The 24,814-nt window shown below is 42.4% G+C and overlaps 1 protein-coding gene across 2 annotated transcripts in view; it reads left to right on the forward strand.

Moving 5' to 3' along the window:
• Positions 1-24,814, forward strand: part of LOC123997096 (DNA-directed RNA polymerase, mitochondrial-like) — a 97,630-nt gene that overhangs the window by 12,861 nt on the left and 59,955 nt on the right. For both annotated transcript variants that reach the window (XM_046301130.1, XM_046301131.1), the window contains exons 5-6: positions 14,312-14,498; positions 23,389-23,538. In XM_046301130.1, the coding sequence (XP_046157086.1) occupies positions 14,312-14,498; positions 23,389-23,538 (337 nt within the window). The remainder of the gene's footprint in view (positions 1-14,311; positions 14,499-23,388; positions 23,539-24,814) is intronic.

Raw genomic sequence — 24,814 nt, forward strand, 5'->3', positions numbered from 1 at the left:
GGCTATCTTCTGTATACCCTCCTATTTGGTAAAAGACCAAGTCCATATTATGACAAGATCAGCTCAAATAAGCAAAGAGAAACCACAGCATCATTACTTTAAGAGATGAACGTCAGTCAGTCTGGAAAATTTCACATCTCAACACCAAGTGTTCAGAGGAGACTGAGTGAATCAGGCCTTTATGGTCGAATTTCTGCAAAGAAACCACCCCTAAAGGACACCAAAAAGAAGAGAAACATGCGCAATGGACATTAGACTGGTGGATATCTGTCCTTTTGGTTTGATGAGTCCAAATTTGAGATTTTTGGTTCCAACCGCCGTGTCTTTGTGAGATGCAGAGTAGGGGAACAGATTATCTCTGTATATGTGGTTCCCACAGTGAAGCATGGAGGAGGATGTGTGATGATGTGCGGGTGCTTTGCTGGTGACACTATGATAGACAGCCTCTCCGTGACAATTTGGCCCGCTACAATTGTATTTATCGGCTTGTATTTATCGGCAATTGCCGACTAACGAAAACCCTGCTCTGTATGTGATTGCTTTGTTATGGAATGTTTGGGAATCACTTCCTTTTAGATAGTTGTAGAATTTAACGACTTTTCTCTGGATTTTTTTATTTGTGGGTATCGTCCTAATTCTGCTCTCCATGCATTATCTGGTGTTTTACATTTTACATGGAGGATGGTTTTGCTGAATTCTGCATGCAGTCTCAATTTGGTGTTTGTTCCATTTTGTGAATTCTTGGTTGTGAGTGGACCCCAGACATCACAACCACAAAAGGCATTGGGTTCTATGACAGATTCAAGTACTTTTAGCCAGTTTCTAATTGGGATGTTGAATGCCTTGTATCTCAGATCATTTACAGCTTTGTGGAAGTTACCTGTGGGGCTGATGTTTAGGCCGAGATATGCATAGTTGTTTTTGTCTGCGCTAGTGCAATGTTGTCTAGATGGAATTTGTATTTGTGGTCCTGGCAACTGGACCATCTTTGGACACCATTATTTTTGTCTTAATGAGATTCACCGTCACGGTCTGACAGAATCTGTGCAGAAGCACCAGAACATCAGCAAACGGTAGACTGCATCCCTGTCTCACATCCGACCCTGTGGAAAGAAATGTGTTTTTTTGCCAAATTTTAATCGCACACTTGTTGTTTGTGTACATGGATTTTATAATGTCGTATATTTTTCCCCCCAACACCACTTTCAATCAATTTGTATAGCAAACTCTCAAGCCAAATTCAGTCAAATGCTTTTTTTGAGATCAATAAAGTATGAGAAGACTTTGCCTTTGTGATTTGTTTCGTGGAGGGGGGGGGGTTGTTCTGTGCTGGTTGGATTGTGTGTGTAGACTAGCTTGCTGAGCTCTACCATCTTTCTCTCAATCTTTCTCCATCTTTCTCTCCAGGGGGGGTTACTATTGCCTTGGCTGCTTGTGTGCAGGGCAGTTGGAGGAGTTGTGATCAGACTCAGGATGGGGGAGTCATCACTAAAAGAGAGCCCCTTGTTGTGCTCTGATCCCCTTAAAGTCCTGCTGAAACTGCACCATCACTGTTCCAGACTTGCACATGTTGACAGAGGTTGTTTCAGTTTCATGGTCCTCAATGTCTACTGTTATGAGTTTCCACCCTGGGCCAATACCCTTTCTCATGACAGAGGGGTAGTGTGCTCTTATAGCACAGTGCCATGCAAGGAGATTAAGCCATGGAGCAGTGGGATGAAAAGGTCTCTGCATTTGGGTGGGAGAGGCTGTGATGCTCTGCTGCCATTGTTGGATTCACATGATTTCACACCTCAGTGCTAATTGAAGTTTCAGCTGGGACATCTATCCTATCCTAGGAAGCGCCTTAGTATTCTTATTAACTTAACATACGCCTTTATATAACACAATTACCTTGTGATTATTATTTTACTTTTTGCCTTCAGAGGTAGCTTCAGTGTGAACATTACTCACTCAGTTTTGGGTTGGATGGTATTTCCAGATTTCTTCTGTGTTTCCTCTGCAGGTTTTGATTTGACAGAAGTTTTTTTCTGGATAGTCTTTGGTAGTAATGATCCTTCAAGGTAATTTTGTCCAAAATAATGGTTTTTAGATTTGGAATTTTGATGTAGAGGGTATAATCCCTTAAGTCATTGTGGGAAAAATCCAGTCATGACCCCCCCCCCCCACCTCCTCCTTCCTGCATCATTGTCTGACCAGTTTACAGAGGAGTACAGAGTCCAGGGATGTGTCCTATAAGGAGCATTGGTGGCATTCTGATGGCTGAATGGTAAAGAACATCTAGCCACTCAAGACCACCCTTGCCTGCCGATCTATAAATGATGTCTCCGTAATCTAGCATTGGTAGGATGGTCATCTGAATTAGGGTTAGTTTGGCAGCTGGGGTGAAAGAGGAGCGATTACGATAGAGGAAACCAAATATAGATTTAACTTTAGCCTGCAGCTTTGATATGTGCTGAGAGAAGGACTGTGCACCGTCTAGCCATACTCCCAAGTACTTGTATGAGGTGACAACCTCAAACTCTAAACCCTCAGAAATAGTAATCACACCTGTGGGGAGAGGGGCATTCTTCTTACCAAACCACATAACTTCGTTCTGAACACCTCCAAAACAAAAGTTAAAGTGTAGAGAGAGCATGTTGGACACTAAGAAAGCTTTGTTCTAGAGCATTTAACACAAAATCTGAGGGGCCAGCTGAGTATAAGACTGTATCATCTGCATATAAATGGATAAGAGCGTCTGCTAAATGACTTAAATGTAATGTAAATGTAAGAACTTTCTATTGCCTGAGCTATGTTGTTGATGTAAATTGAGAAGAGTGTGGGGCCTAGGATTGAGCCTTTGGGTACTCCCTTATCTGCTGAGACAGCAGATTTTCTCACTTTATACACCGCATTCTTTGAGAGAGGTAGTTAGCAAACCAGCCCAAAGACCCCTCAGAGACACCTATATTCCTTAGCTGGCCCACAAGAATGGAATGTTTTCCGTATCCAAAGCTTTGGCCAAGTCAATAAAATAGCAGCACAATATTGCTTAGAATCAAGGTCAATGGTGACATCATTGAGGACCTTTAAGGTTGCAGTGACACATCCATAACCTGAGCGAAAACCAGATTGCATATCCGAGAGAATACTGTAGACCTCCAGAAAGCCAGTCAGTTGACTATTGTCAAGTTTTGATAAACAGGGCAAAATAGAAATAGGCCTATAACAGTTAGGATCAGCTTGATCTCCTCCTTTAAATAAAGGACAAACTGTGGCTGCTTTCCAAGTAATAGGAACCTCCCCAGAAATGAGAGACAGGCTTGGCGATGATGGGAGCAGCAACCTTAAAGAAAAAGGGTCTAAACCATCTGACCCAGATTGTTTTTTTGGGGTCAAGTTTAAGGAGTTCCTTTAGTACCTCGGACTCCGGGAGAAACGTTGTAGCGGTGCAGGGAAAAGATAGGGAGAAGCATCAGGGAAATTAGAAGGGGTGGGAGATACGGAAATGTTGGATGGGCAAGGAGGCATGGCTGAGTCAAATAGGAATCCTGACTTAATGAATTGGTGATTACAGAGCTCAGCCATGTGCTTCTTGTCAGTAACAACCACATCATCAACATTAAGGGACATGGGCAGCTGTAAGGGGAGGGTTTATTCTCCACGTCTTTAACCGTTTTTCCAGAACTTCTTGGAGTTAGATCCAGAGAGAGAGAACTGCTCCTTAAAGTAACTAACTTTGGCCTTCCGGATAGCCGGAGTGCACTTTTTTCTCATTTGCCTGAACGATAGCCAGTCAACCTGAGTATGCGTTGTGCCGAGCCTTTCACCAAATGCAATTCTTGAGGTGGAGTAACTCTGCAAGATCAGGGTCGAACCAGTGGCTGAACCTGTTTTTTAATTCTCACTTTCTTTACGGTGTGTTTTTTTTTAACAATACCACTTAAAATATCAAAAAAGAAGGTCCAAGCGTCTTTGACAGGGGGCTCAAACTGATTCTATACCATTTTACAGAGGCCAGTTCATGAAGGAAGGCTTGCTCATTAAAGATTTTACCAAGCGTCTATGACAAATCAGGACATGTTGTTTCGCTGAGCAGCCATTACGAACACAGGCTCTAAAACGGTGATCACTAAGGTCATTACAGAAAACACCAGACTGATACCTATCAGGATTATTTGTGAGGATAACATTGAGGAGAGTAGCCTTTTCTGGGTGTTTGGAGTCATACCTTGTGGGATTGGTAATTTAGGGAGTCCCATTGCTTTAGGACTTGGTCAGGTGGTTTAAGCATGTCCCAGTGTAGGTCACCAAGCAGGACAAATTCAGACTTAGTGTAAGGGGCCAGGAGAGAGTTTAGGGCAGGTAGGGTACAGGCCGGTGATGATGGAGGACGATAGCACCCAGCAACAGTAAACAAAGATGTATTTGAAAGTTTAATGCTTAAAACCAGCGACTAAAATTGTTTGGGGACAGACTTGGAGACAACCGAGCACTGAAGGTGATCCATGGTAAAGATTGCCGCTCGCCCACCTTTGGAAGATCCGTCTTGCCGAAAAAGGTTATAACCAGAAAGGTTAACAGTATTAAACAGTACAGGGAATTTAAAAGCCAATCCAATGTGTCATTCCCAACCAAGTATTTCAAACGATACCCAACACATGCAAAGAAGTCGGGGTGACATAGAGGCAGGTATCCTAGTGTTAAGCATGTTAACTGAAAGGTCGCTGGTTCGAATCCCTGAGCCGACTAGGCGAAAAATAGTCTGTACCCTTGAGTCAGGCACTTAACCCTAATTGTTCCTGAAAGTCGCCCTGGATAAGAACATCTGCTAAGTGACTAAAATGTAATAAAAAGGGAGGATTACATTTGATTCTGTGAATGCCTAGAGAATTGAACTGGAGTGGTAGCAGTGTGGCAGCTGCTAATTGTGTTAGCCTGACGAGGGGCTGCTGGGTGTTTAAGCAGGATTTCCTGCAGAAGGTAATTAAGGTCATGTTATTTAATCAGTCTTGCAGAAAGGTGTAGAGGGCAAAGGAAGGCTCTCCTTATCAGAGGCTGATGACAAATCTTACACCCTTCCATCCCTTTGTCACAGTGTTCTGTCTTACTCCATTAGAGGGCAGTGGTAACACGTAAGCCCAGCAGGGCCCTCTGTCTCTGGGTTACATCAAGGTGTTACACATCAAATGCCACAACCTAGGCTGACTCTTCCTCTTCCTACAGTGCTCTGAAGTAGTCACATATAGCAACAGTTTAAATCAGAAATGTAGGTTGACTTAGCCAAATAATACACTTCAGTTTTGTCTCTTGTTTTGTTCACAAAATCGGTTATCCAAGGGTCTGCTTTAAATTAATCAGGCTTTAGTTTCCTTCCTCCCTTTTAAGCTTCAGTTGTTGCTCCATACACTACCATCTGTTTCCCACTGGCTGTTTGCACATTGCTGTCTCCTGAATTGAGCAGTTCATTTATGGCAGGTGTGGAGTCTCTGGATGATATCATTTGAATAAACATGACACTGACTTTCTCTGTGACCATCTGTATGTGGACTGCCTGATATTTCCAATGGGCAAGACAAAATATTTATGTGCCTTTGAACAGGGTATGTTAGTAGGTGCCAGGCTTCGGATATCCAGTTTGTGTCAATAACTGCAAAGCTACTGTGTTTTTCACGCTCAACATGTGTGCGTATATAAATGCGGAAGAGACATTTCAGTTGAATGCATTGTTGTACAATAAAATTTGAATCAATCACATTTATTTATAAAGCCCTTTTGACATCAGCCGATGTCAAGTGCTATACAAAAACCTGGCCTAAAACCCCAAACATCAAGCAATGCAGATGTAGAAGCACGGTGGCTGGGAAAAACTCCCTAGAAAGGTAGGAACTTAGGAAGAAACCTAGAGAGGAACCAGGCTCTGCAGGGTGGCCAGTCTTCTTCTTGCTGTGCCTGGTGGAGATTTCTAACAGTACATGGCCAAGATGTTCAAACGTTCATAGATGACCAGCAGGGTCAAATAATAATCACAGTGGTTGTAGAGGGTGCAACAGGTCAGCACCTCAGGAGTAAATGTCAGTTGGCTTTTCATAGCTGGTCATTCAGAGTTGGAGACGGCAGCTGCGGTAGACAGAGAGAGAGTTGAAAACAGCAGGTCCAGAAAAGGTAGCCCGTCCGGTGAACAGATCAGGGTTCCATAGCCGCAGGCAGAACAGTTGAAACTAGATCAGCAGCACTACCAGGTTGACTGGGAACAGGCAGGAGTCATCAGGCCACGTAGCCCTGAGACATGGTCCTAGGGATCAGGTCCGGGGAGAGTGGGAGAGAATAATAAAATTCACACAGTACACCGGATAAGACAGGAGAAATTCTCCAGATATTACTGACTGATCCTAGCCCCCTGACGCATAAATACTGGAGGCAGGAGGGGTCGGGAGACACTGTGGCCCCATCTGACGATACCCCCGGACAGGGCCAACCAGGCAGGATAAAACCCCACCCAATTTGCCAAAAAACAGCCCCCTCACCACGAGAGGGATATCTTCAAATGACCAACTTACTACTCTGAGACAAGGCTGAGTATAGCCCACGAAGATCTCCCCCATGGCACGAACATGAGGGGGGCGCCAACCCGGACAGAAAGATCACGTCAGTGACACAACCCACTCAAGTGACGCACCCCTCCTAGGGATGGCATGGAAGAGCACCAGTAAGCCAGTGACTCAGCCCTGTTATAGGGTTAGAGGCAGAGAATCCCAGTGGCGAGAGGGGAACCGGCCAGGCAGACACAGCAATGGTGGTTCGTTGCTCCAGTACCTTTCCTTTCACCTTGACACCCCTGGGACAGACTACACTCAATCATAGAACCAATCATGAGTCTTCAATAAAGACTTAACTTCTTGACGCACCCATCCCGTTAGCGGGATCATTTTCGTCAATATCCGCTGAATTGCAGAGCGCCAAATTCAAATTAAATTACTAATAATATTTAATTTTCATGAAATCACAAGTGCAATATAGCAAAACACAGTTTAGCTTGTTGTTAATCCACCTGGCGTGTCAGATTTCAAAAAAGCTTTTCGGCAAAAGCATACCAAGCGTTTATGTAAGGACATCTCTCTCAGCAGACACAACATTACAAACAGCTAGCAGCCAAGTAGATTGGTCACGGAAGTCAGAAAAGCAATAAAATGAATCGCTTACCTTTGATCTTTGGATTTTGCACTCACGAGACTCCCAGTTACACAATAAATGTTCCTTTTTTTCCATGAAGATGATTTTTATATCCAAAATACCTCCATTTAGTTGGTGCTTTATGTTCAGAAATCCACATGCTCGAGTGGTCACGACTGGGCAGACGAAAATTCCAAATAGTATCTGTAAAGTTAGTAGAAAGATGTCAAATGCTTTTTATAATCAAACCTCAGGTTGTTTTTACAATATATAATCAATAATATTTCAACCGGACCGTAGCTTCTTCAATAGGAGAGAGAGAGAAAATGTCTGCTCCACTCTGTTGGCGCATGCTAAACGCTGCTGGCAGCCATCCACTGACGCGATGTGATCTTTCTCGCTAATTTCTCAGAATAAAAGCCTGAAACTATGTCTAAAGACTGTTCACACCATGTAGAAGCCATAGGAAAATGAATCTGGTTGATATCCCTTTAAATGGAGGGAAGGCATGCAATGAAACAGAGAGCTTTCAGGAAAAACAGCACTTCCTGGTTGGATTTTCCTCAGGTTTTCGCCTGCAATATCAGTTATGTAATACTCACAGACAATATTGACAGTTTTGGAAACTTTAGAGTGTTTTCTATCCTAATCTGACAATTATATGTATATTCTAGATTCTGGGCCTGAGAAATAGGCAGTTTCATTTGGGTACGTTTTTCATCCAAACATGAACATACTGCCCCCTACACTCAAGTTAAAGGTCGAGACCAAGTCTGCGTCTCTCACATGGATAGGCAGACCATTCCATAAAAATTGAGCTTTATAGGAGAAAGCCCTGCTTCCAGCTGTTTGCTTAGAACTTCTATGGATAATAAGGAGGCCTGCGTTTTGTGACCGTAGCGTACATGTAGGTATGTACGTCAGGAATAAATCGAAAGATGGGTAAGAGCAAGCCCATGTAATGCTTTGTTGGTTAGCAGTAAAACCTTGAAATCAGCCCTAGCCTTAAAAGGAAGCTAGTGTAAAGAGGCTAGCACTGGAGTAATATAATCACATTTTTTGGTTCTAGTCAAGATTCTAGCAGCCGTGTTTCGCACGAACTGAAGTTTATTTAGTGATTTATCCGGGTAGTCAGAAAGTAGAGCATTGCAGTTTTCTAATCTAGAAGTGACAAAAGCATGGATTCATTTTTCTGCATCCATTTTTGGAAAGTTTCAGATTTTTGCAATGTTACGTAGCTGTCCTTGAAACAGTCTTGATATATTAGTCAAAAGAGAGATCCGGGTCCAGAGTAACACTGAGGTCCTTCAGTTTTATTTGATATGACAGTACAACCATCAAGATGAATTGTCCGATCCAACAGAAGATCCCTTGTTTCTTGTGACCTAGACCTAGCATTTCTGTTTTGTACGAGTTTAAAAGTAAAACATTTTCCGCCATCCACTTCCTTATGTCTGAAACACAGGCTTCCAGGGAGGGCAAATTTGGGGCTTCGCCATGTTTCATTGAAATGTACAGCTGTGTATCATCTGCATAGCAGTGAAAGTTAACATTATGTTTCCGAATGACATCACCAAGAGGTAAAATATATAGTGAAAACAATAGTGGTCCTAAAACGGAACCTTGAGGAACACCGGACAAACAATCCACAGAGAGGAACTGATATCTTTCCGACAGATAAGATCTAAACCAGGCCAGAACTTGTCCAATTTGGGTTTCAAATCTCTCCAAAAGAATGTGGTGATTGATTGTATCAAAAGCATCACCAAGGTCTAGGAGCACGAGGACAGATGCAGAGCCTTGGTCTGACACTATTAAAAGGTAATTTACCACCTTCACGAGTGCAGCCTCAGTGCTATCATGGGGTCTAAAACCAGACTGAAGCGTTTTGTATACATTGTTTGTCTTCAGGAAGGCAGTGAGTTGCTGCGCAACAGCCTTTTCTAATAATCTTTTAGAGGAATGGGAAATTCGATGTAGGCTGATTTAAAAAAAAAATTAAAATATTTTTTGGGTCAAGGTTTTGCTTTTTCAAGAGGCTTTATTACTGCCGCTTTTAGTGAGTTTGGTACATATCCGGTGGATAGGGAGGCGTTTAGAATATGCACAGGAAGCAGCTCTTTCAGTACTTTAGTTGGAATAGGGTCCAGTATGCAGCTTGAGGGTTTAGAGGCCATGGCTATTTTCATCGATGTATCACGAGATCTACTATTAAAAAACCTGTGTCTCCCTTGGTCCTGGCAGTGTTTTGCAGACTCAGGACAACTGAGCTTTGGAGAAATATTCACATTTAAAAAAGAGTCCTCTCTTAGGGAATGCTGCTTTTTAGTTAGCTTTGCGACAGTATCAAGTTTTGAGGGGATTGTTCTTATTCGTCTCAATTAAATTGGAAAAATAGGATGATCAAGCAGCAGTGGGGGCTCTTCGATACTGCACGGTACTGTCTTCCCAACGGTACTGACTTCCAGTTTGGTGTAGCGCCATTTCCGGTCCAACTTTTTGGATGCTTGTTTCAGGGCTCGGATATTCTCTGTTTACCATGGAGCTAGTTTCTTATGACAAATGTGTTTTGTTTTTAGGGGTGCGACTGCATCTAGGGTATTACGCAAGGTTAAATTTAGTTCCTCAGGTGGTTAACTGATTTTTATGCTCTGACGTCCTTGGGTAGGTGGAGGGAGTCTGGAAGGGAATCTTTGGGGTGCACGGGAATTTATAGCACGGCTTTTGATAATCCTTGGTTGGGGTCTGAGCAGATTATTTGTTGCGATTGCAAGCGTAATAAAATGGTGGCCCGATAGTCCAGGATTATGAGGAAAAACATTAAGATCCACAATATTTATTCCACGGGACAAAACTAGGTCCAGAGTAGGACTGTGGCAGTGAGTAAGTCCGGAGACATGTTGGACAAAACCCACTGAATCGATGATGGCTCTGAAAACCTTTTGGAGTGGGTCTGTGGACTTTTCCTTGTGAATATTAAAGTCACAAAAAAATTGAATCTTATTTGCCATGACTACAGGGTCCGATAGGAATTCAGGGAACCGCGTAAATTGATATTTGGTATCGTAAATGTTACCAACACCTCCGCCTTTGCGGGATGCATGGGGGATATGGTCACTAGTGTAACCAGGAGAAGAGGCCTCATTTAACACATTCAATTAATAAGGCTTAAGCCATGTTTCAGTCAGGCCAATCACATAAAGATTATGATCAGTGATTAGTTAATTGACTGTAACTGCCTTGGAAGGTGAGATCACAATCTCTTTCAATAATGACAGGAATGGAGGAGGTCTTTGTTCCAGTGAGATTGTTAGAGCGAACACCGCCATGTTTAGTTTTGCCCAACCAAGATCGAGGCACAGACACGGCCTCAATAGGGATAGCTGAGCTGACTACACTGACTGTGCTAGTGGCAGACTCCACTAAGCTGGCTATCTCATTGTGGAGCTAGAGGAGTTAGAGCCCTGTCTATGTTCATAGATAAGATGAGAGCAACCCTCCAGCTAGGATGGAGTCCGTCACTCCTCAACAGGCCAGGCTTGGTCCTGTTTGTGGGTGAGTCCCAGAAAGAGGGCCAATTATCTACAAATTCTATCTTGGGAGGGGCAGAAAACAGTTTTCAACTAGTGATTGAAATGATTCAGTGAACAAGTTTATTAGCAAGTGCATCGGTGATGTTTTATCCACTGCGGCTATTAAAACCTTCCCCAACCAGAAACCGTGGATTGATGGCAGCATTCGTGCAAAACTGAAAGCGCGATCCAATGCAATCAAACAAGCTAAGCGTCAGTATATGGCTCAACGGGTCAGACACGAGACGTATGTGGCAGGGTCTAAAGTCAATCACAGATTACAAAAAGAAAACCAGCCCCGTCGGGAACACCAACGTATTGCTCCCAGACAGATTAAACAACTTCTTTGCTCGCTTTGAGGACAGTACAGTGCCACTGACATGGTCCGCTACCAAAACCTGCAGGCTATCCTTCACCGCGGCCAACGTGAGTAAAACATTTAAAACGTGTTAACCCTCGCAAGGCTGCAGGCCCAGACGGCATCCCTAGCTGCGTCCTCAGAGCATGCGCAGACCAGCTGGCTGGTGTGTCAATCAATCCCTATTCCAGTCTGCTGTTCCCACATGCTTCAAGAGGGCCACCATTGTTCCTGTTCCCAAGAAAGCTAAGGTAACTGAGCTAAACAACTATCACTCCATAGCACTCACTTCCATCATCATGAAGTGCTTTGAGAGACTATAGAGATCATATCACCTCCACCCTACCTGACACCCTAGACCCACTCCAATTTGCTTACCGCCCCAATAGGTCCACAGATGACGCAATCACACTGCACACTGCCCTAACCCATCAGGACAAGAGGATACCTATGTAAGAATGCTGTTCATCGATTAAGCTCAGCATTTAACACCATAGTACCCTCCAAACTCATCATTAAGCTCGAGACCCTGGGTCTCGACCCCGCCCTGTGCAACTGAGTCCTGGATTTTCTGACAGGCCGCCCCTAGGTGGTGAGGGTAGGAAACATCTCCACTCTGCTGATCCTCAACACTGGGGCCCCACAAGGGTGCGTTCTCAGCCCTCTCCTGTACTCCTTGTTCACCCATGACTGCGTGGCACGCCTCCAACTCAATCATCAAGTTTGCAAACGACACTATAGTGGTAGGCTTGATTACCAACAACAACGAGACCCTCGCAGTGTGGCGTCAGGAAAATCTCACACTCAACGTCATCAAAACAAAGGAGATGATCATGGACTTCAAGAAACAGCAGAGGGAGCACCCCCCTATCCACATCGACGGGACAGTAGTAGAGAAGGTGGAAAGTTTTAAGTTCCTCGGCGTACTCATCACGTACAAACTGAAATGGTCCACTCACACAGACAGTGTGGTGAAGAAGGTGCAACAGCACTTCTTTATCCTCAGGAGGCTGAAGAAATATTTCTGGTCACCGAAAACACTCACAAACTTTTACAGATGCACAATCGAGAGTATCCTGTCAGGCTGTATCCCCGCCTGGTACGGCAACTGTTCCGCCCACAACCGTAAGCCTCTCCAGAGGGTAGTGAGGTCTGCATGCATCATCACTAGGGGCAAACTACCTGCCCTCCAGCACACCTACAGCACCCGATGTCACAGAAAGGCCAAAAAGATAATCAAGGACAACAACCCCCCGAGCCACTGCCTGTTCACCCCACTCATCCAGAAGGTGAGGTCAGTACAGGTGCATCAAAGTTGGGACAGAAGCTGTTTTTCAGTCTCGATCTCAAGGCCATCAAACTGTTAAACAGCCATCACTAACATTGAGTGGCTGCTGCCAACATACTGACTCAAATCTCTAGCCACTTTAATAATAAAAAATTGGAGGTAATAAATGTATCACTATTCACTTTAAACAATGCCACTTTACACAATGTTTACGTACCCTACATTACTCATCTCATATGTATGTACTGTACTCTATACCATCTACTGCTTCTAGCCTATGTCACACAGCCATCGCTCATCCATATATTTATATGTACATATTCTTATTCATTCCTTACACTTGTGTGCATCAGGTAGTTGTTGTGAAATTGTTTGATTACTTGTTAGATATTACTGCATGGTCAGAACTAGAAGCACAAGCATTTTAACTGCACTCACATTAACATCTGTTAACCATGTGTATGTGACCAATTAAATTTGATTTGATTGAGTTGTGAGACTGCTGTACAGCTCATCACTCCCCCTAACTGGGAGGGGGCCAGAGACAATTACTCGATGCCGACACATCTTTCTAGCTGCTTTTCTAGCTGCTTTGCACTTGGTGACCTCTGACGGTTTCATCCTAACATATTTTGTGCCGACATGGATAACAATATCCCTATACTCTCTACACTCGCCAGTTTTAACCTTAGCCAGCACCATCTTCAGATTAGCCTTAACGTCGGTAGCCCTGCCCCCTGGTAAACAGTGTATGATCGCTGGATTGTTCTTTTTAAGTCTAATATTGTGGGTAATGGAGTCACCAATGACTTGGGTTTTCAATTTGTCAGAGCTAATGGTGGGAGGCTTCGGCATCTCAGACCCTGTAACGGGTGGAGGATAGACCAGGGAAGGCTCGACCTCTGAATCCGACTCGGGGAAAACCGGTAAAATGTTTCTGTCGTCTGAATGAGTGACACCGGTTGAACATTCCTACAGCATTTCCTTCCAGAAGCCATGAGAAAATGGTCCGGCTGCGGGGACTGTCCGAGGGGATTTATACTACTATCTGTATTTATTGGTGGCACAGACACTGTTTTCATACTTTCCCACACTTTATTTACCCTTGACTAATGATTGCGTCTGAAGCTGGGCTTGCAGCATGGCTATCCTCATCATAAGGCGATCGTTCTCCTGTATATTATGAGTACAGCGACTGCAATTATAAGTCATCTGAGGTTGTGTAGTACCATGTCCAGATAAAGCATCCGGGGTGAAAAAGTTTAATGAAAATAGTTGAGCGTTTTAAATATAAAACAGTAATTAAAAAGTAAAAACTGTAGTTGGCAGGTTGGCAGGTAGCAAAGTAACGTTATCAACAAACCGCACAGCAGTACGTAAACAAGTCCACAAGTTGTCACCGGAAATTACATCAAAACTCCTAGCTGAACCAATCTTAGTCCTGTCACCCCTTTCCCTTTATCAAGAATGGTCCACTACCCAAAGAACATCCAGCTAACTTGAAACAACTGTTGGAAGCATTGGAGTCAACGTGGGTCAGCATTCCTGTGGAACGCTTTCGACAATTTGTAGAGCCCTTGCCCCAACAAATTGAGGCTGTTCTGAGGGCAAAAGAGGGTGCAACTCAATATTAGGAACGTCTTCTTAATTTTTTGTACACTGTGTATGAGACACTTGGCCCCACCTTATGAAGACTAAGGTCAAAATATTGACTTCTATGTTTTTATACTGATAAATGTGCATTCCTAACTTTGAACTTCAAGCAAATAACATATTACCTAAAGATTGTGTTCAACACTTGTAATCGATCCGTTGCCTTTACCCCCAAGGCACTTGTCATCTGGACGTAGGCCTGGATATTTATGGCAAAATTCAGCCTTTTAGGGAATAATGTGTATTTTCTAACTCAACCCATTGTGTTTCCTGGTCTGTCCTCAGGGTCTTGCGTCAGATGGAGGAGGATGGCCTGCCTGTGGACGAGCTGTTCAGTCACTGTGTGTTCAGGCAGGATGAGAGGGACATGGTGCTCAGAGCCATCCACACCGTGCAACCAGACTTCCAGTCCAGCATCAACACTATCCTGCAAACCTGCTCCTCACCACTAGTCAAAGACTTCTACACAGAGGTAGGACACAAGTTGAACCATGAGTAAAGTAGAGTAGGCACCTCAAGCCAAGAGTAGAGTAGACACCTCAAGTCAAGAGTAAAGTAGACGCCTCAAGTCACGAGGAGAGTAGACCCCTCAAGCCACGAGTAGACTAGACGCCTCAAGCCACGAGTAGACTAGACGCCTCAAGCCACGAGTAGACTAGACGCCTCAAGCCACGAGTAGACTAGACGCCTCAAGCCACGAGTAGACTAGACGCCTCAAGCCACGAGTAGACTAGACGCCTCAAGCCACGAGTAGACTAGACGCCTCAAGCCACGAGTAGACTAGACGCCTCAAGCCACGAGTAGACTAGACGCCTCAAGCCACGAGTAGACTAGACGCCTCAAGCCACGCCAGACGAGCCACGAGTAGACTAGACGCCTCCAAGCCACGAGTAGACTAGACGCCTCAAGCCACGAGTAGACTAGACGCCTCAAGCCACGAGTAGACTAGCCTCAAGCCACGAGTAGACTAGACGCCTCCAAGCCACGAGTAGACTAGACGCCTCAAGCCACGAGTAGACTAGACGCCTCAAGCCACGAGTAGACTAGACGCCTCAAGCCACGAGTAGACTAGACGCCTCAAGCCACGAGTAGACTAGACGCCTCAAGCCACGAGTAGACTAGACGCCTCAAGCCACGAGTAGACTAGACGCCTCAAGCCACGAGTAGACTAGACGCCTCAAGCCACGAGTAGACTAGACGCCTCAAGCCACGAGTAGACTAGACGCCTCAAGCCACGAGGAGAGTAGACGCCTCAAAGCCACGAGGAGAGTAGATGGCTCAAGCAACGAGGAGAGTAGACGGCTCAAACCACGAGTAGACTAGACGCCTCAAGCCACGAGGAGAGTAGACGCCACGAGGAGAGTAGACTGCTCAAGCCACGAGGAGAGTAGACTGCTCAAGCCACGAGGAGAGTAGACGGCTCAAGCCACGAGGAGAATAGACGCCTCAAGCCACGAGGAGAGTAGGAGAGTCAAATAGAATAATTATCACATCTAGAGTAAGTAGACTGGACTAGAATGACAGAATAGAACACTACTTCCATTGTTGGAGACAGAAATGTCTCTTTGGCCAACTGCCTTGCTATCTGACACATAACATGCTTCTTCTCAGTTCATGCCTGGAGCCCTCTCTGAAAGCAGTGGTTGGACTAGGTTGTGTTTTTATGTCCTATAACAAGCTCTATGAAATCATGGTGCATTAGCTACATGTATTTTTGAACATAGTGTACACTTCTTTTTAGACCTCATGTTGTTGTCCTACATACAGTCTGTTGGTAGAGCAAAGGAAAACAATATTCGGGAACAGAGAAAGCTTGATGAATTTATTGATGATGACATCATCATAGAAAAACAACAACTGACAAAGTAGGGTTCTAGGACTAGTGATGAAGTGGGTGTTAAATAGGTGTTTAGTTGGGCTGACTGTAGAGTTGGAGCAGCAGTGTGAATGAGGAATATGCCAGCCAGGAGACCCTAGCACTAGCAGCAGAGCAGAATGATATGATTGTCACTCCTCCTTTCATGTATCATGATATGCATTTTTAGACGTGGTGGCAAAACGCTGCTCTCTATCTGGTGGTGCTGCTGTGCTGTGCTTCCTCACACGATTAATTTCCAGCCCGTACAGTACACAGTTGTGTTTTTAGCAGGGCTGGCCCACGTTCATTCTCTTATATTTTGTTACTGGAGAAAAAAATCGATATAGTTACATATCGGGATATTATTTTTGACGATCGATCGTATTGTTTTGACAATATTGCAATATTATATTTGTGCTTTTTGGCTGTACCTGCACCAAAACGCCAATATTTTCCTTCATAGCTTGTTCTCCATTATCTTTTTAAATAGGCAGCCAATTTGCATTCAGCACTTCTATTTCCATGCCTATTTCCTTCCATGCCTATTTCCTTACCTTTTATCTTCGCTCCCTCTTGTTTGGAGCATTGATCACAGTATCGAATCGCAATACATATAGAATCGCAATACATATAGAATCGCAATACATATCCTAAAGGCACCCAAGTATTGAGATGATATGGTATTGTGAGGTCCCTGGCAAATCCCTACCCTACTTACATGATTTGTCAGGCTGACATATTGCAGGGGGCCATGCCAGTAATGATATGCCTGGCTCTCTTCCTGTTAGGTCTCTGACGGTCTTGGGATTTGATGTTACAGTAATTCCCTAGGCCAATGTACACGGTCACCAACATAACCGTGGATTTTCTCTGCAACGTCACTATTACAGTTACACTTAGTTATTATCAGTAGCATTTCATTATTATTATTTAAGTTATTACCGCTAAATATTAGTCTAGTATACAAATTAAGAAATCTCTGATTGGAGAGGATTGTAACATTTTTGTATTGACACAATTTAACACATAGGCTATCAGACTCAAAAGAAATGTGGAATTTCACTATTGCATTACACTTTGTTGCTGATTTTTCCTTTTCTTTCCATTTTCCATTTGTTTTTCTCGATGTGTCCATTTTGTTTAAATGTATGTTACTGTTTGTCTTTTTAGGGGACTTCACAATTCTTTGTACACTTGATTACATGCATATACTTTTTAATATAACCTTTTTGAAACAAGCCATTACACTTCGTTATTATCATGGCATTTCATTATTGTTATTCAGTTTATTACTTATAAATATGAATCTATTAAATAACAAATGGCAGGTTGGAAAGGAGCTGTCACATTTTTCATATACGGAGTCAAAATAAAGCTATATGCCCATCTTGAAAAAAATGGAAAAAAACACAGATCCTATTTTGACGCAAAACTCCATTCACATGAAGTCCGATGGTTTCTTTAAAATTTCTCAAAATATTTGCGTAACGTCACAAACCCTGCTGGTCATTCAATGGCAGTCACCTTGGCATATGTTCCGTCCGAGCAGATGCCATAATGAGAGAAATTATGTAGCGTAAGTGACTGAAAACAGGCCTTTTTACAAGATTAAATCATGACAGGAGTGTTTGATTCTTATTAAAGAGTTGGAGTCCAGACAGGCTACTTCAGGAAACTTTCTGAATGGACTGGTCAAAAGTTTTAGAACACCTCCTCATTCAAGGGATTTTCTTTATTTTGACTGTTTTCTACATTGTAGAATACTAGTGAAGCCATCAAAACTATGAAATAACACATATGGAATCATGTAGTAACCAAAAAAGGGTTAAACACCCTTGGCCTTGATGACAGCTTTGCACACTTGGCATTCTCTCAACCAGTGTCACTTGGAATTCTTCAATGAGTTCCCACATTTTTATTTTATTTTTATTTTACCTTTATTTAACTAGGCAAGTCAGTTAAGAACAAATTCTTATTTTCAATGACGGCCTAGGAACAGTGGGTTAACTGCCTGTTCAGGGGCAGAACGACAGATTTGTACCTTGTCAGCTCGGGGATTTGAACTTGCAACCTTCCGGTTACTAGCCCAACGCTCTAACCACTAGGCTACCCTGCCTGCTGAGCACTTGTTGGGTGCTTTTCCTATGTGGTTTGACTCATCCCAAACCATCTCAATTTGGTTGAGGTCGTGTGATTGTGGAGGCCAGGTCATCTGATGCAGCACTCCATCACTCTCCTTGGTAAAATAGCCCTTACACCGCCTGGAGGTGTGTTGGGTAATTGTCCTGTTGAAAAACAAATGATAGTCCCACTAAGCCCAAATCAGATAGGATAGCGTATCGCTGCAGAATGCTGTGGTAGCCATGCTGGTTAAGTATGCCTTGAATCCTAAATAAATCACAGACTGTGTTACCAGCAAAGCACCCACACACCATAACAGCTCCTCCTCCATGCTTTGCCGTGGGAATCACACATGTGGAGATCATCCATTCACCCACACCGCATCTCACAAGGACACAGCAGTTGGAACCAAAAATCTCAAATTTGGACTCCAGAACAGATGACAAATTTCCACCGGTCTAATGAGATGTGTCTGTTACTTGAACATTGTAAAGCATTTATTTGGGCTGCAATTTCTGAGGCTGGTAACTCTAATGAACTTATCCTTTGCAGCAGAGGTAACTCTGGGTCTTCCACTCCTGTGACGGTCCTCATGAGAACCAGTTTCATCATAGCGCTTGATAGTTTTTGCAACTGCACTTGAGGAAAAGTTATTGAAATGTTTCGTATTGACTGACCTTCATGTCTTAAAATAATAATGAACTGTCATTTCTCTTTGCTTATTTGAGTTGTTTTTGCCATAATATGGACTTGGTATTCTACCAAATAGGGCTATCTTCTGTATACCCCCCTACCTTGTCACAACACAACTGATTGGCTGAATTGCAATAAGAAGGAAAGCAATTCCACAACTTTTAAGAAGGTACACCTGTTATTTGAGATGCATTCTAGGTGACTTCCTCATGAAGCTGGTTGAGAGAATGCCAAGAGTGTGCAAACCTGTCATCAAGGCAAATGGTGGCTATTTGAAGAATCTCAAATATAAAATATATTTTGATTTGTCTAACACTTTTTTGGTTAGTAGATGATTCCATATGTGTTATTTCATAGTTTTGATGTCTTCACTATTATTACACAATGTAGAAAATAGTCAAAATAAAGAAAAAGTAGCTGTTCTAAAACTTTTGACCGGTAGTCTATAGGCCTGTAGATAGAATCAGCGAACCCACACACGCACACCCCCGTAAAAGGACCCGTCAATCAAAGCAACCAGCGTATGTCAGACACAAGCAAATATTTATCCTTTCCTTAAAACTTATGAAAAAACCTAGTCCTACCTTAGGCTTTCCGAAAGTACGCTATAAGATAATGAATTGACAAGGAAAGTATGAAGGAGAGAGACAGCTATGCGATTCGTATAAAATTGACTGTCATTAAAATAGAAACAAATACATGTAAAATTTCCATTGCCTATTTATCAACGTTTCATTGGTCTATAAATTAAGAAAATATTCTGTATCAAATTATACCATGCCAGGTGGGAAAGGATTGGTGCATTGTCCATTTGACACAACAGTAGGGCATTCTAGGCCTCAGAGCCAGAAAAATCGTATCTACTGCTGTTGAATAATTCTTTAATAGTCACACATCCAACCCTTTTTTTTTGAAGGAATACTGTTTTTTTTTTTTTTTTACACCTACTTCCTGTGTAACTAACAGGGCTGGGTAGGGTGTACCAGGATAGCATATTATCTATCATATCCAGAAAAGGTCAACAGAATACTGTGCAGCTGACTACATGTAAAACAGGTCAAACAACATACAGTTGAAGTCAGAAGTTTACACTTTACACATACACTTAGGTTGGAGTCATTAAAACTTGTTTTTCAAACAATCCACAAATTTCTTGTTAACAAACTATAGTTTTGGTAAGTCTGTTAGGACATCTACTTTGTGCATGACACAATCTTTCCAACAATTGTTTACAGACAGATTATTTCACTTATAATTCACTGTATCACGTTTCCAGTGGGTCAGAAGTTTACATACACTAAGTTGACAGCTTGGAAAATTCCAGAAAATTATGTCATGGCTTTAGAAGCTTTTGATAGGCTAATTGCCATCATTTGAGTCAATTGGAGGTGTACCTGTAGATGTATTTCAAGGCCTACCTTCAAACTCAGTGCCTCTTTGCTTGACATCATGGGAAAATCAAAAGAAATCAGCCAATTGTAGACCTGTACTTGTTCATCCTTGAGAGCAATTTCCAAACGCCTGAAGGTACCAGTTCATCTGTACAAACAATAGTACGCAAGTATAAACACCATGGGACCACGCAGCCTTCATACCGCTTACCGTCTCCTAGAGATGAACGTACGTTGGTGCGAAAAGTGCAAATCAATCCCAGAACAACAGCAAAGGACCTTGTGAAGATGCTGGAGGAAACTGGTAGAAAAGTATCTATATCCACAGTAAAACGAGTCCAAAATCGACACAACCTGAAAGGCCGCTCAGCAAGGAAGAGGCCACTGCTCCAAAACCACCATAAAAAAGCCAGACTACGGTTTGTAACTGCACATGGGAACAAAGATTGTACTTTTTGTAGAAATGTCCGCTGGTCTGCTGAAACAAAATTCAAACTGTTTGGCCATAATGACCATTATTATGTTTGGAGGAAAAAGTGGGAGGCTCGCAAGCCGAAGAACACCATCCCAACCTTGAAGCACGGGGGTGGCAGCATCATGTTGTGGTGGTGCTTTTCTGCATGAGGGACTGGTGCACTTCACAAAATAGATGGCATCATGATGAAGGGAAATTATGTTGAAGCAACATCTTCCAAATGGACAATGACCCAAAGCATACTTCCAAAGTTATGGCTAAAGGACAACAAAGTCAAGGTATTGGTGTGGCTATCACAAAGCCCTGACCTCATCCTTTTGAAAATTTGTGGGCAGAACTGAAAAAGCATGTGCGATCAAGGAGGCCTACAAACCTGACTCAGTTACACCAGCTCTGTCAGGAGGAATGGGCCAAAATTCACCCAACTTATTGTGGGAAGCTTGTGGAAGGCTACATTTTAAAATTTATTTGGCGAAGGTATATGTAAACTTCCGACTTCAACTCTAGGCTATACGTACCAAGTGGCATCCTATTCACTGTATAGAGCCTTGGGGCTCTGGTCGAAAGTAGTGTACTAAATAGGGAATAGGCTAAGGTGCATTGCAAACACCAGAGGTCTGCAACATTTACAATCTGCTTCTGCTTTCATAATTGAGTACTGGCTGAGAGAGAGAGAGTTGTTGTGCCAAGGTTTCATAACACTGTCTCATGAGTAGTCTCAATTACTGTCGGCATAAGCTCGTTAAAATATTATTTGTGTAATGTACTATTTGGAATATGTATGAAGTTTTAGCAAATGCAGTTTGATCTACTATTTAGACATTGTCATTGAAGATTTTGTGTTTTTATTCTTATAAAGCACACAGCCTTAGTGGTCATTCATTTTGATTCCCTCTCCTGCCCTGGGCTGTGGCTTCGCTGACAGATAAGTCTTTGCCAGGGGCCCTTGAAAACAGACAGTGAGGAGGAGGAAGAGAAAGACAGTGGGAGAGGCGTGGTAGTTGTCCCATTCCAGCCTATGCTGAAAGCCGGGCATCGCATGACACTACTCCCTCTCTGGACAATCTCACAGCCCCTGGGCAGCAACAAGCATCTGACTCACTTCTTCTCACGCAAACAACAATACACATGAACAAATGCTTATTATTCAGTCCCCTCTCTTGGCCCAGCATGAACTGCCATAGTCAAGCTGAAACACAATGTCTGAGACCTACACAGAGATGTCTATATATGTCAGTATATATCCTGTCGTTTCTCAGCAGCAAAGCTTGCTCTTAAAAAAAAAAGATTAAGAGCACATCTACTCCACAGAGAAGGTAGTATTTTGCCATTATGTAGTGCAGCAGAGCCAATGCCCAAGTGATTTATCTCCTGGGTAACCTTTAGCTTTGTTTTGGCTGCGGTCCAATAGCGTGCAGTCTCTTCTCTTGAGGACAGATTTAGTGTTTGTCTCCTGGGTTAATAAAGCATCAACCCCTATGTAATGTGTTTTCTGATAATACCCAGTTGTCCTTGCACAGGCCACTAACGTCCTCTTTCAATAATAAATGACAACATGTATAAGCACACCGGACCTCTCAGTATGTAGGTCTACTCAGTACCCTTCCTGCTGGACCACTTAGCCAGCTCTGTATTTATATAATGAGTGTATATGGGTTTTTTAATTGGGTGGCTGCCATACCTTTGGTGCTGGTTAAGCTTAAAGCAGCAGCACATAACGATATAAGCATAGTTATTTTTTAATTAGCCACACGGAGGGTGATGGGATGGAAGGTAATTTGCATATCTACTGGCCGTTAAATTAAGGCTTTGTGAGTTTGGTTTGCATTAGTTTGTGCCCTCGTTTCCTCCGTATTTGTCTCTGTCAGGTGACTGCAGGCACAGGGGGAATGATGGCATGGGCCTTAGTCCATTTTGTGCCATCACTCCAAGCACTAAATACACCCACCCTGTTGGGCCAGTGGGCAAATGGTCGCTGGTTCAAATCCCTGAGACGACATGTTGAAAAATCTGTTTGTGCTGTTGAGCAAGGCACTTAATCATAATTGCTCCAGGGTCGCCATTGAATGGCAGACCCTGTCTGTGTCCCCGCTCTCCGAGGGTGTCTCAGGGAGAGTGGGATATGCAAAAAACACATTTCCAATTCACACGCATGTATTAACACCCACTTGTACATGTGTGAAGTAGGACAAATATAAGTACACACTGCACACACACAGAGAGAGAAGTACATTGACGTTAAATGTGTTACCATTTAATTCTAGTTAGCAATATCCACACTCTTATGTAAAGACGTATACTGTAGTTAGATTTTCACTTTGATCTCGTAAATGAAATGCCAATCGGTCAAGGTACCAGCTCACAGTAATACAATTTGATGGTGCACACAGGACATGACTACACGTTTTAACAACGAGCATAATGAGCCATTTGTTTTGCTTTATAGTCTTGTGGAGCTGAGCGTCTAGTGATAAAAGGCTGGGTAAGGCTCAGCACCCTGACCTGACAAAACCCTACCCATCAACACAGTCCCTCATTATTCAGCACACACACACACATACCCTCTCTTTGGCCAGGATTGTACACACACACACTCTCACACAAACACATACACATTCCAAAATGTATCAAAGCAATGTGTGTATTCTCCACAAGGAAACACTGATGTACCAGAACTATTAAGTCTAATAATGGACTTTAGGTTTAATGTAGGCTCCCTTCTAGTGTATCTCTCCTATGATGCAAGGTAATAGTCTCTCCCTGGAGATCCCAGTCTGTTTATGCCCCCCCCCCCCTTATCCTCTGCTCTGTCTGTGTGTTTCAGAGGGCAGATGCTAAATACCCCAAGATGGCCTTCAGTCTGGAGGAGCTGCAGGGGAGGTTCAGCCGTCAGCTGAGCATCGAGCAGGCCAGCACCATCACCATTCACTCTGTGGAGGCCATGAAGCCTGTCACCTCACACATGGCCAAGATGGTAAACAAACTGGCCACCTACACGTATAGTCTGGCCTAGCTGGAGTAACACTGAAATATACTACTAGAGTAATACATTATGGAATAGAAATACACTATAGTAATACAATATGGAATAGTAACACACTGAAATATACTACTATAGTAATACAGTATGGAATAGAAATACAATATAGTAATACAGTATGGAATAGAAATACACTATAGTAATACAATATGGAATAGTAACACTGAAATATACTACTATAGTAATACAGTATGGAATAGAAATACACTAGGAATACAGTATGGAATAGAAATACACTATAGGAATACAGTATGGAATAGAAATACACTATAGCAATACAGCATGGAATATAAATACACTAGGAATACAGTATGGAATAGAAATAAACTATAGTAATACAGTATGGAATAGAAATACACTATAGGAATACAGTATGGAATAGAAATACACTATAGGAATACAGTATGGAATAGAAATACACTAGCAATACAGTATGGAATAGAAATACACTAGCAATACAGTATGGAATAGAAATACACTAGCAATACAGTATGGAATAGAAAACACTGAAATGGAATAGAAATACACTAGGAATACAGTATGGAATAGAAATACACTATAGGAATACAGTATGGAATAGAAATACACTATAGGAATACAGTATGGAATAGTAATACACTATAGGAATACAGTATGGAATAGAAATACACTATAGGAATACAGTATGGAATAGTAAATACACTGAAATATGGAATACTATAGTAATACAGTATGGAATAGAAATACAATATAGGAATACAGTATGGAATAGAAATACACTTTAGTAATACAATATGGAATAGAAACTGAAATATACTACTATAGTAATACAGCATGGAATAGAAATACACTATAGTAATACAATATGGAATAGAAATACACACTACAGCATGGAAATATAAATACTATAGTAATACAGTATGGAATAGAAATACAATATAGGAATACAGTATGGAATAGAAATACACTATAGGAATACAGTATGGAATAGTAACACACTAGGAATACAGTATGGAATAGAAATACACTATAGGATTACAGTATGGAATAGAAATACACTATAGGAATACAGTATGGAATAGAAATACACTAGGAATACAGTATGGAATAGAAATACACTATAGGATTACAGTATGGAATAGAAATACACTATAGGAATACAGTATGGAATAGTAACACTGAAATATACTACTATAGTAATACAGTATGGAATAGAAATACACTATAGGAA

This window comes from Oncorhynchus gorbuscha, linkage group LG15, assembly GCF_021184085.1.
Source record: "Oncorhynchus gorbuscha isolate QuinsamMale2020 ecotype Even-year linkage group LG15, OgorEven_v1.0, whole genome shotgun sequence".
NCBI classification, from domain to species: domain Eukaryota; kingdom Metazoa; phylum Chordata; class Actinopteri; order Salmoniformes; family Salmonidae; genus Oncorhynchus; species Oncorhynchus gorbuscha.